At 34.9% G+C, this 13700-nt stretch overlaps 1 protein-coding gene across 1 annotated transcript in view; it reads right to left on the bottom strand.

Annotated features, from left to right (window-relative positions):
• Nucleotides 1–13700, bottom strand: part of ATRX (alpha thalassemia/mental retardation syndrome X-linked) — a 251279-nt gene that overhangs the window by 159026 nt on the left and 78553 nt on the right. Inside the window, exons 11-13 of the mRNA XM_012664077.1 lie at nt 9338–9471; nt 8687–8863; nt 1496–1589 (exon numbers count right to left, since the gene is read on the bottom strand). Coding sequence (XP_012519531.1) covers nt 1496–1589; nt 8687–8863; nt 9338–9471 — 405 coding nt within the window. The remainder of the gene's footprint in view (nt 1–1495; nt 1590–8686; nt 8864–9337; nt 9472–13700) is intronic.

Here is a 13700-nt window from a genome sequence, read left to right as displayed (position 1 = left end):
AAAAAAAGAAGGAAGAAAATTCCAATACATGTTACAACACAGATGAACCCTGAGGACACAATGCTAAGTGAAATAAGCTAGTCACAAAAAGACAAATGCTGTACGATTCTCCATATATGCAGTTCATAGAACATTAAAATTCCAAGACAGAAAACAGAATGGTGGTTGCCAGGGGATGTGGGGACAGACAAAAGGGGAGTAGTTTTTTAATGAGCATAGAGTTTCAGTTTTGCAAGGTGAAAAGTTTTTGGAGATTGGTTGCAAAAAACTGTCAATGTACTTAACACTACTAAACTATACACTTTAAAATGATTAAAATGGTGAAATTTTATGCTATGTGTATTTTACCATCATTCAAAAAAAGGAATGAAGCACTGATACAGGCTACAACATGGATGAACCTTGAAAATATTATGCTAAGTGAAAGAATCCATTCATATGAAATGTCCAGAATAGGCAAATCCATAGAGATAGAAAGTATATTAGTGTTTATTAGGGGACGAGGGCAGGGAGAATAGGACATGACTGGTAATAAGTATGGGGTTTCTCTCTTGGGTGATAAAAATTCTGAAATTAGTGGCATCAGTTGCAGAACTTTGCAAATATTCTAAGGACCACTGTATTCTATACTTTAAAATATTGAATTTCACATTTTGTGACTTACATCTCAGTTTTTTTAAACCCTCGTATCTTATTATTTTATATTTCCCAGAGTCTAATATATTGCTATACTCCAAGCACAACTTGGTGAGTAAAAAATCTCAAATGTTTTAAAACTTACAAGTGCAGACAGACATCTATATAAACATACATACACATACTCACACTAACGCAAATATTTGTTTATTTGATAAATTGTGGAAGATTATGTTATCCTGGGGGAAATAAAAAATCTTAGAATGGTTAGTATTATCTAAAATTCTATGCTAAGAAGGAAGCCAAATTTTAAATAACTGGTAATCTAGAGCAGTAACTGCATGTAATGTGAGAACAAGCACAACTTCATTACTGTAATAATATTAAGACCAATAATTAGTATTCACTGAGCACTTACATTGTCAGGAAGGCACTGTTATAGCCCTTTACATGCCCTGTCTCATTTAATGTCCACAATAATCAGTAAAGTAAGTATATCATAGTCTTCCATTATACAGATGAGGAAACTGAGGTATAGAGTATTCATATACAAAGAAAGTAGTAAGTTAGATTGAGGCAGTTTAACTATAGAGCCCCGTAACGATCAGAAACCGGAGTCAAGAGTGTTTTTGCACACTGAAAATCCACCCAGATTAGAACACACAATTCAACTATATGTAAGATATGCTTCTTAATCACTCTTCTTAAATTAGTGATTTTAACAATTAGTTTCAAGTCAAAATATTACACATTGCACTAACTTAACTTTACTGTATCAGTAAACATTCTACAAATAATTTGAAGACATGGTCATTCATATTAATTCCTAAATTGTTTGAAAAAACAATATAATACTTACCTTGTCCTGGGTCGCTGTTCATCTTCAGATTCACTAACTTCTTCACTAACTCCTGATTCCTGAAAATCAGAATCTTCTGACTCTTCACTGCTCACTTGAATTAAAAAAATATTTTAAATTATTAAATATTTTCTAATAACAACACAATTCATTTAACTTGCCAGTAACTCCATATTAAAAGAGCATTATAAGAAGAATATCAGTAGTATACATGTGAATGGGTATTACACCATACAGAATATACCAGTTAATGATGTAAATGGTATCTATAAATATAATTCAAATGTATTCCAAATAATTATAAAACTATGGTTTTACATTAGAATATAAGTATCCAATTGCATGTATATTGAAAAAATGAGAATAAATTAGCTATCAGTAAAATATATAATTAATTACTGAAGGTAAATTAAAGAAAAAGAAGTCTGGCTATTCAAAACAAGCAAAGTAGGCTGGCCAAGATGAAGTAAGATGATTATAGATTCTCCCCTCGAATAACGATAACAAAAATCTATGGATAGGATACATAAGGAAACAATCTAAGGACTGTGAAAGGGAAACAACAGGAGGCAGATTGGGAACTGAAATCAAAACTGGAATAATGACTCCTCTATAAATAGGGAAGAAGGGGCAGCTGTGAGTGTCATAGGTTATTTTCCTCCTTTGTTTCTTGGCTTTGACTGGAAGGCAAGCTGAATTCCGTAAGTATGCAGAGGGTGCTGACAGCAAACTGTGGAACAAACCCCCTATTTCTAGCCACACCACCAGGAAATGGGGGCCCTATATGTCACAAAGAATCTCCCAACAAAATATTCATTAAATACAAATAGAAAAATAGTATCTTTTTCTTGACGCTGGAAAAACTAGCAGATACCAACTTAACCAAGTAATCGAGGTTAACAATAAGATTAATAAGGCATATCGATATCATATACCTTTTATATGATGTATTGAAAAGAACACATCACTTCTCTGGTATTCTTGTCAAAATGCATAATAACCTTAATTTAATTATGAGAAAACATTAGACAAATATATATCAAGAAACAGTTGAAAAAATAATAGATCAACACTCTTTACAAGTATCATGGTCAAGAAAGAAAAGACTGAGGACCTGTCAGAGATTGGAGTAGATAGATTAAGGAGACATTATAAATGAACGCAATATGGGATCCTAGATTGGATCCTCGAGCAGAAAAAGGACATTAGTGGGAAACCTAATGATATTTCAATAAGATCTATTGTTTACTTCAGAGGTCAGAAAATATTTTATATAAAAAGCCTAATAGTAAATATTTTTCACTTTGTGGACCACATGGTCTCTGTTGCAACTACTACTTGTCTCTACTCAACTTTGCCATTGTACATATGTGAAAACAGTAAATGAAAGAATATGGACATGTTTCAATTAAACTTTATTTATAAAAACAGAGACAGGATCAGATTTGGCCCACAGGAGTAGTTTGCCAACTCCTGGCTTAGTTAATAGTATTATATTGATGTTAAGTTCCTGGTTTTGATAACTGTACTATAAGTGTAAGGTATTAACTCAGGGAGGCCAGAAGAAAGCTATACAGGAATTCTGTACTATTTTTGTAATGTTTATATAAATCTAAAATGGTTTCAAAATAATTTTTTTTAAAATGATCTATCATGACCTGAGATCAAAATCAATAGCTAGTTCTATTCTAGCTAAAAAAAAAAAAAAAAAATGGGAAAACATAAATGCTATAAAGAATTGTTAAGGGGAAGAAAGGGGAATTACTGTTTAATGGGTACAGAGAATGATGAAAACACCCTGGAGACAGATAGTGGTAATGATTGTATAACAATGTTAATGTACTTAATGCCACTGAATTGTACATTTAAAAATGATTAAAATGGTAAATTTTGGCCGGGCGCAGTGGCTCACGCCTGTAATCCTAGCACTTTGGGAGGCCGAGGCGGGCGGATTGTTTGAGCTCAGGAGTTCGAGACCAGCCTGAGCAAGAGTGAGACCCCGTCTCTACTAAAAAAAAAAAAAAAAAAATAGAAAGAAATTAGCTGGACAACTAAAAATATATATAGGAAAAATTAGCCGGGCATGGTGGCGCATGCCTGTAGTCCCAGCTACTCGGGAGGCTGAGGCAGTAGGATCGCTTGAGCCCAGGAGTTTGAGGTTGCTGTGAGCTAGGCTGACTCCATGGCACTCTAACCCGGGCAACAGAGTGAGACTATGTCTCAAAAAAAAAAAAAAGGTAAATTTTATATTATGTATATTTTACCACAATAAAAAACAAACAAAAAAAGAACTGCTAAGCAACTGTGAAGTTGGGAGAGCACCAAAAACACACATATTGACACGTGTGCCTACACACACAAATTCTCAGGTTAAGTAAAATTTTAAACCTAGTATTAATTTTTCACCCAATACTTAATTTTTAAAAAATTCAAACCTACCAAAAACTTGAAAGAATTGTTGAATGAACACTTGTATCCCTTCTCCTAAATTCACTTATTTTTACAGTATGCCACATTTGCTTTCTCTCTCTCTATACACACACACACACATATCCTTTTTTACACTGAACTGTTTGAAATTAAGTGAGACATCATGACACTGTACCCCTAAGCATAAGGATACTGTCCTACATAACTATATGCCATTATCACACTTGAAAAAAATAACGTTATCATCTAATATAAAGGCAATATTTACAGTTTCAAAATTGTTACTAAAATAATTTTATAACATTTTTCCAATTTAGAAGAAAATTAAAGTTCACATGCTATGCTCTGTTCTTATACCTCTTTAATGCATTTCAATTTAATTTTAATTTAATGATTAGATTCAATAAATAAGCTATTCTCTTTTGATTTTTCCCCATCTCCCAATTCAAGTTTCCAAACAATGTACAGACATCAGTTTACAAAACTTGAAAATCATGCAACTTCAAATGTATCAATCACTATGACTAGAATCCATATTAGAAACATAAATACGATGGGATTTTAGGAGTTTACTCTCTCTTACACAGCCAACCAACAGAGAAACACTTGGGAAACAAATTACCCACAGAAGGAGACAGCAGAAACACAGGTCACAGAAAACTTGGGTCTTAATAAAGTAAATCTCAAATGTAATATCTACATCCTGAGGTGAGCCTCAGTAGCAAAATCAATATTGTTCCTTTTGTTGAAGATGCACACAAATATATTATGTTATATATAACCTATAAAATCATTCAGTTCCTTCATAAAATCTGTAAGAAGAGCCTGTAGTCATGCTGCAAAGAAATCTATAAGCATTCACAAAATTACGTACTATTATTTATTAACATGAAAATACCCATGGCATATTAATTGTATGTGTGCATGGCAGGGACTTCCTCCTCCTCTCTAATGGAGAACTCTTTCTCAAAAGCCCTATAACTGTTTAGGATTCCAAGAATCTTTCTTTAGCCCTACATTTGCAAAACATTACAGCTCCACTGAACAACCTCAACTATTTTTGTGGCATTATACATATACCATGACAACTCTAAAAGCCTGACAATCATCCTAGACTTTTCCCTTTCGTATCAGTTCAGAAGACCTAATAATTCAATCTCCTGTATGACTCAGGTCAATCTTCCTCTTCTCCAACAATCCTACTTAGCATCAACTCTACCAATATCTTCCACATAGATTCAATGCCTCCAGTCTCAATGAATAATAAGCAACCAATCTGATCACATTACATCCTTTATTAAAGCCTTTCCACAGGGAAAAAAGTGGTCATGCTGAGTTTGGGATTCTTGGGTAGTAGTAATAAACATCCTGTTCCTTCACCCGGATGTCTTCTTTGTGTGTTCATTAAGCTGTCCTCTTATAATATCGGCACTTCTTTGTATTATACTATACTTCAAATAAAAAGTTTTTTTAAAAAGTGGTGGTAGCCGGGCGTGGTGGCTCTTGCCTGTAATCTCACCACTTTGGGATGCTGAAGTGGGAGGATCCCTTGAGACCAGGAGTTTCAGAACAGTCTGGGCAATATAGTAAGACCTCGTTTTCTACAAAAAATGATTTAAAAAAATTAGCGTGGTGTGGTGGCAGGTGCCTGTAGTCCCAGCCACTCGGGAGGCTGAGGTGAGGGGATTGCTTGAGCCTAGGATGTCAAGATTGCTGGGAGCTGTGATCGCACCACTGCACTCCAGCCTGGGCAACAGAGCAAGGCCCAAACAAACAAACAAACAAAAAAAGAGTGGTGGTATTTCTCTGGGAATATACTAAAAACTACTAAACTGTACATTGTTAATGGGTGAATTGTATGGTTTATGAGTTATATCTCAATATATCTGTTAAACAAAGTTTAAAAATACAATAATAATAAAAACCTTTCAATGATTCTCTCTAGCATTTAGAGCCTATTGTACTTCTCAAATACAACTAAAAATGCTCTCCCACTCCTAGTGGCAAAGAACAGTTAATCTGTCCTTCAGGGGTTTGGTAGTACCTATAGCCTTTGGAATCTGCCCCTAACAAGCAAAAAAAAAATTTTGTCTTTAAATGCTTTTTATTACCCAAAATTCTCAGGCAAATATCACATTTAATTGCCCAATATGCATGATTATTCAATATAAAATGCCCCTCCCAAAATCTCAAGTAAACTGGAGACACCAAAGAGATGTACCCCTTGGTAAACCACCAAGTATTCCAGTCTGAGAAACACAGGCTTACAAGGGTCTCCAGAATCTGGTTTCTGTCTTATAAGCTCAGTCTCATCTCCTGTTGTTCCTTTCCTTACTCTTACCTATAGTCCAGCTTATACCATATTAATTGTATCCCCTTCATCACATGCCAAACATTTTACACAAGCTCATAAAATGTTTTTCCCTGTTTGTATTATAAATCTTCACAACACATCTACCCTGCTCCCCATTTCCAATTTGATCTGCTTCGTGAAATCCTTCTTCTTCATGAAGGCTTCTCTGGAGATAACCCTCACTCCTCAAGAAGCTAAAGAAATCCTCCTTTGTGCCACACTCTATTAGGTCACTAAATATGAAATGTTGGCCAGGTACGGTGGTTCACGCCTGTAATCCTAGCACTCTGGGAGGCTGAAGTGGGAGGATCGCTTGAGGTCAGGAGTTAGAGACCAGTCTCAGCAAGAAGGAGACCCCAGCTCTACTAAAAATAGAAAAAATTAGCCAGGCGTGGTGGTGCATGTCTGTAATCCCAGCTACTTGGGAGACTGAGGTGCGATAATTGCTTGAGCTCAGGCGTCTGAGGTTGCAGTGAGCTATGATGAGGCCTCTGCACTTTAGCCTGAGCAACAGAGCAGGACCCTGTCCCCCCCAAAAAAACAAAGCCAACAACAACAACAAACCTTGCTGCTAATTCACACATAGGTTGAGATGGATTCACTTCCACTACAGCTTTCAGCTCATTATCCACCTTGTTCTCAGGTTGCCCACGTGGCTCATTTTCAAGATTAAGCTCACCAAATGGAACTTTTCAAACCATTGACGCACTATGCATTCATTAGCCACCCCATTCCCAAACACTTCGTTGATATTACCAGCTGTCTGCGCAGCATTGGTTCCACGATGGAACTCATATTCGTAAATAACACCAATTTTTGACTTATCCATGGTTTCACAAAAATTGCTCTAAAAAAATGTGAAAGATAATCACAAGCCAAACTCCGTGTCTGAAAGACTAAGGATGGCTGGGCGTTGTGGTTCATGGTTGTAATCCTAGCACTCTGGGAGGCCAAGGAGGGAGGTTCACTTGAGGTCAAGAGCTCGAAACCAGCCTGAGCAAGAGTGAGACCCCGTCTCTACTAAAAATAGAAAAATTAGCTGGATGTTGTGGCTCTCGCCTGTAGTCCCAGCTACTTGGGAGGCTGAGGCAGGAGGATCGTTTGAGCCGAGGAATTTGAGGTTGCTGTGAGCTTGGCTGATGCCACAGGACTCTAGCCTGGGCAACAGAGTGAGACTCTGTCTCAAAAAAAAAGACTAAGGATGTACCTTCACAAAAAAAAAAAAACCTAAAAAAAGAAGTGTCAATGTGAAATATCAGAAATCAACTGTCAAACTTAGTACTTAAAGAATTCGGACATTTCATACTTTATTACCTAATATAATGCCTCTGTTACACAATATGCTCTTCATAGCTCTATACTATTTTATATTATAAATATGAATAATTCCTACTAAGCCAGTGACTACCAAACCTACTTACATATCAGAATCACTGAGATGCTTTTAAAACATTTAGACACCTAAGTCCCACTACAACCAATTATGATACAATTAGCTTGGGATGGAACCCAGTCATAGGTATATTTTAAAACTTCCCAACTGATTCACATGTGTAGCCAGGTTGAAAACCACTATACCAGACAATGATAACCTTATTCATTTTTGTGTTCTCGATGCTTACCATGATGTTAGAAACATGAAAATGCTCAATGCAAAAGGATTCATACTTTCAATGAAATGAATATTTAATCTGACTACATGTAAGTCAAGTTTTGCATATAAGCTTGCATAAAACTACCCAAATTAATTGTACCTGCTACCTTTCCATGGAAAAGCACTATGTCTTCTTGCAGTTGTATGGAATCTTATATTTTCTACATAACCTTCAAGTATATTTTATTTATTAAATCACATTTATTTCTCCTTATAATCTAAACATGTATGACAACTAAAAGTTAAAAATATTTTTGTGTCAATTCACTTTTCTGGGTTATCTTCCCATTCTAAATTTGTTTGTTTGTTTTGAGACAGAGTCTCACCCTGTCACCTAGGCTGGCATGCAGTGGCATGATCGTAGCTCACTGAAACCTTCAATTTCTGGGATTCAGGGATCCTCCTGCTTCAGCCTCCTGAGTAGCTAGGACTACAGGTGCATGCCACCATGCCCAGCTAATTTTTTTTTGTAGAGACAGGGTCTCACAATATTGCCCAGGCTGGTCTGGAACTCCTGGCCTCAAGTGATCCTCCCACCTCAGTCTCCCAAAATGCTGAGATTATAGGCGTGAATCACCATGCCTAGCCCAGTCTAAATTCTTTATTTCACTCTCATGTAAGAGAATAGTTGCTGCCAGTACACTGATACTCATTTAATATAGATCGTCAACTGAACAGATATACTTACATTTCATTACTATAATTAGTTTATAAAACCAGTATGTTCCTTACATTCAGAATGAAAACATCTTACCCTTCCTTCTATTTCTGCCCTTGGCTTCTTTATGCTCTTTAGACTTTGTCTTTTTTTCTTCTCCAGATTCTCCATCACTCACAGTTAGTTTGTGCCTCAAAAGCCTATGTCTGTATCTTGGCTTCTTAGATTCTTCAGAATCTGAATCTGATTCAGAATTGACTTGATTTTTTGCTTCTAAATAAAGAAAATAAATCAATGAAACCTTTTTCTTCAGTCTTTTTCCTTTAAAATGCTTTGTAAAATTATTTTTTCTGTTGACAATTATCATAATTTATGGGAAAGATCAAAGTTGTACATATACCTTGGTATCAATGGTGATGCCAGGTAATCACCTGAGACTGGATATATTATTATTATTAAATATTGACTAAATATCACCAATACACATTTGTAGAATTTTTTGTAACATATAAAATATTACACTTTAAAAATTATTTGTTTATTGGCAATAACTGACAAAATTAGAGTAAAAAATACTTCCACAATTATTACAAGATACTCAAAAGCAGTCATGGTAATAAAGTTTTAAACATTTTAGTAAACTCTAAATGCACATATTAAGAGATTTCTTGGTCAGATAATCTTCAAAGACTGAACTGGTCAAGGAATCATATTAAGACATTCTGCACTTCTCTTTGGGGAGCTCACCCTCATCTCCTGTGTTTTCTTCATTTTGTTTTCCAGTTCTTTTTTTCCCTTCTTCTGATTCATCATCTGAAGATCCATCCTCATCAGAGGAAAGATTGGCTTTAATTTCTTCCAAAAGCATCTTCTTGGCAATTCTTGAGAGTAAAAAAACAATTAAAAAAACCATATATTTGGGGGTGAAATATACCAAATTAAAAACAAAAACAGAATTATATGTATCAAAATAGAAATAAATGTGCCAATAGATTTTATATTGTAAATAAAAGGCTAGCAAAACATTTTGACCTAAGGTATATACAAAAACTTCTGAAAATGTTCTTTGCATGGATTATTTCTCAATTCTATACAATTCCGCAATATAATGAAAAATCTGAAGGATATATTCTATTGACTATTTTGACCAATTGCAATTTGATGCTGGATAACCTTCCAATTCTTTATTTGCTTTGCAGCCATCATCCAACAACTACAATGTCAGACAAGCCAACAACAGCAAATCAGCTTATTCAGACAAGTGGCATACCGAGACAAAACTTCACATGAGAGGTTTTAGTCAACAGCAAAACATATTCTTGAAAAATTAGCGTGTAATAAACCATTATATTATGAAACAGTGCCTCAAACTGGAGAATATTTTTGGACCTTAATTTCAATTTACTTCATAAATTCTTTAACCAGATGAAAGCATATACCAAATATTAAGTCTTGAAGCAATCAGGAATCTCTAAAAATATTCAAGCTAGGGCAGAGAAGGGACATGAGTGCTACTAACTACACATGGTAAAAAAAAAAAATACAAATTACCATAAGTGAGTTTTCACTTTTAGAAAAATACAGTACACAGTAGCCTCGTTCCCACCAAAATTTCTCAAAATGCTCCTCAAAGACCAATTTCCTAGGAAATATCCATGTTTGCACTCAAGAAAGATATCTGAAAATGTAAGATAAAAGCAATTGTGCAGCTTTTGTGCAAGAAAGACAAGGTGTTTTCATAAGTCTGGGTGTCCTTTTCATATAAATGGATAAATCACAGTAACAAAGAAATACTTTATAGAAAGGTTCAAAAAGAAGATGGCATGATTCTGACAGTTAGCCATAGGTTAACCATTATGGCGTAAACATCCTCTTGGTAATCAAGACTGACTCTCTAACTCAGTGAAAAACTTGTAGCTGGGATTATGGAACCTCTGTTATTTCTGGATTTGAAACCCCTCTTTACATTTCTTAGCATGCACACACATTTCAATGAAGAATTCAATGGGAGGAGATGTTAATGCATGTTGATTCTTCCTCAATTTTATTTGATAGGTAGATTGTTCATTACTGTTTATATTCAAAATACATAGCAAAGACACCTAAATAGACTAAAGCAAAATAGACGATCACTTCTATAAATGTTTATTATATGCCTTTTGGTGTTTTCTCCCTTAAACAGATGAATCAGAAATATCTAGACAACACAGAGAATCACCATTTGCTAAAGGAAGCCACAATGGATTTGCTTTTCTGAGGTTTTCTGCCCTGATTTGTATTTCAATAAAGTGAAGATCACCCCAATTTAAATCTTTAACTAGAGTAAAGCTAAAAAGCTTTGCTCTTATAATTTTAGATCGATGGTTTGCAAACAGTAAACTTTTTAAAAACGAGGACTAATACAAGGTTGCCAACTTTTCATTTTGCCAAGAAAAAAAATTTAAACCCAAATACCATTTACTTTCATCATTTTATAAAATAAAGACTATTTTACAACATATCCTCCGCAAATTAGGATACAGTTTCAGAATAAAAGGAGGTCCTTTAAACTGAATAAAAGTATCTTTCTGGAAAAAATTTTCTAAAATAATCTTTTATTTCATGGATATTTATTGCAATGTTTTATAATAGCAAAGAATAAGAAAAAATCTAAACATTCAATATCAGAAAGGGATTAAATAGAGTATTATCACATGACTATCCATAAGATGAAACGGTAGACATTCTAAATAAGATTTATTGACACAGAAAACATTTAAGTGAAACAGTAATTTATAAACCAATAGGGACAATATAATTCTATTTTATAAAAAAAGTTTCTAAAATTTTTATGTCTATAAAAAAGACTAGAAGACTCTCAAATAAAATGTTAGCCACAATTTTCTGTGTGGCATGGCATTAAAGTTTTTTTTCCTGCCGGTCTATATTAAAATCATCCTTAATAATTGTATGTTGTCATTTCTCATGGACCATGAAAAACTTTCTCAAACTAATTTGCATAATAAATTTTGGAATGAATGTGTATGTATAAAACATGTGAAGCATTGGCTACTAAATTAGAAATGGAAAACATAATTTACTTGCAGTTACAAGGAGATCTTATATCATCATTTGGGTGGGACAATATATCACCAACAAAAATACTATTGCTAATGTAGTTACTGTAAAGGTTAGTTCAACAACCTGATTTCAGTTTGTGCTCACAAGTTCAAAAAAAGTCTTAAAATTCTATATTAGCTATAAAGATTTGGTTGTTAATTGTAAGAAACCACACGATTTTTCTTCTTTCAAACCCTAGACTCCTAAGAATATGTCTACTAAACGGGAGGTCAAAATATGTAAAGCTACCTAATTCATTCTCAAGTTCTGGATTATCATGAAACTAAGAAAATATGATGTACATGAGATAAGATACAAGTATATCTCAACTAACAAATCTTAGAAAATGAATCAGATCCAAAAACTGAAGAATTACAATATATCAACAACTTTCAGTAAGGCCATATTATGTAGAACAATCATAGTCACTTTAGAAGCACAAAAATTACAAACTTCAGACAATGGTCTCCAAATCACAAGTTACCTACAAAGTGATGGAGACTTTACCCTCTTTAGCTTTACCTGGCTAAGATGTTTTATCTTTGCCCTCTAACACCATGTGACCAAAGGAAATCCTAATTTACAGCTATGTAAATTAAGCCCTAAAGAGAGTAAATTGAATCATTCTGCATAAATTATTACTGATGGATCAAGTCCAATATGTCAAAGACCCCTGTACCATAAACCTATCCTACATTTCAAAATTAGAACTTAAGTTAAAGGACCTAAGGGCTGAGGCTGACCTTCAACCTGAGTAGTCAGCAAGCATGCTGAGTTGAGATGTGTCCCATCTACAAAGCCTGCTGTGAGATGCTTTAAAGGGAAACTCCACTACCTTAACTCTGGAGTCACGGGCCACAGAGACTTCAAGGACATCATCACTTGAGAACCAGCTGAGGCTGGCAAAGCATCATTTTGGAGGTCTCGGCTGGACCCATGCTGGTATGCATGTGATGGATGTATAGTCATGATCCCTAGTTGATTCTGTTTGCTCTGAAGTTTCCTTTCTTGAGGCTTTCCAGGACGTTTCTGGGAAAATCATCCAGGCAACAAGGTACTGCCCCTGGAATCTCAATGCTCAATATTACATCTTGGGGCAGGTGTAGCATCCAAAGCAGTCACGACTCTATCAGAAGCATTAGAGGCACAGGCTGTGCCACTCTTGTGGCAGAAAACCTGGGCAGAACCGGAAGTAATGGAGCCACTCCTCCATTTTCCTGAAAGGAGGGAAGGGAGAGGGGGAGAAAGCAAAACAATATGGGAGGGAGGGTAAAAACCTACAAACAAACAATGACCGGAACTGGTGCATGAGAGAATAAATAACAGAACCCCAAAACCCACACAAACTAAGTCTTCTAAATCACATAATGAACACTAAGATAACGCCTTATTACACCTTCATCTACTGAAAGAAAGCACAAATAATAATAGTAAGAAATGAGTCTAACAAAGCATGACAAACAAGTAATCAGGAAAAAAAAAAGCAAAAGCCAACAAAGCCTTTAGTAATTCTGATCCTATCGAGAAAGAAAATCAGTAACCTCTCATTTAAGCACTTAAACAGGAAAGTAAACCATTTCTTGCTGATAAGTAAATCAATAATTCAAAATGTTGAGTTTCTTAAAAAGGAACAATCAAAAGAAGGACCTCTTACACCAGGGAGCTTTAGAGAAACAGCCACAACAAAAGCAACACAAAATGTTAGAGCTAGAAGAAAGGACCTTAGGGTCTACCTCGGTCATTTTATAGATGAGGAAACAGGCTTAGAGAGGGGAAATGACTAGCCAAAGAAATAAAGCTAGTTAGTGAGTGGCAAAGCCAGGAATAGAATCCCAAATCCTAAATCTCAATGTATTATTAATTTTACTATTATTTTGCCAGTACTATACTCTCTAGTCATTAACACTTCTGCGCTAATGACGTCCTGGAAAAATACATTATACTCACATTTCAAAAATTATCTGTATTTCACTGATTTCAAATTTATGTATTTAGAAATAAAAGAATTCAA

Source organism: Propithecus coquereli, unplaced genomic scaffold (genome assembly GCF_000956105.1).
Source record: "Propithecus coquereli isolate 6110/MARCELLA unplaced genomic scaffold, Pcoq_1.0 Scaffold86, whole genome shotgun sequence".
Classification (NCBI taxonomy): domain Eukaryota; kingdom Metazoa; phylum Chordata; class Mammalia; order Primates; family Indriidae; genus Propithecus; species Propithecus coquereli.
The sequence above is the reverse complement of the archived record's forward strand: the minus strand, read 5'-3'. Positions and strand labels throughout refer to the sequence as shown.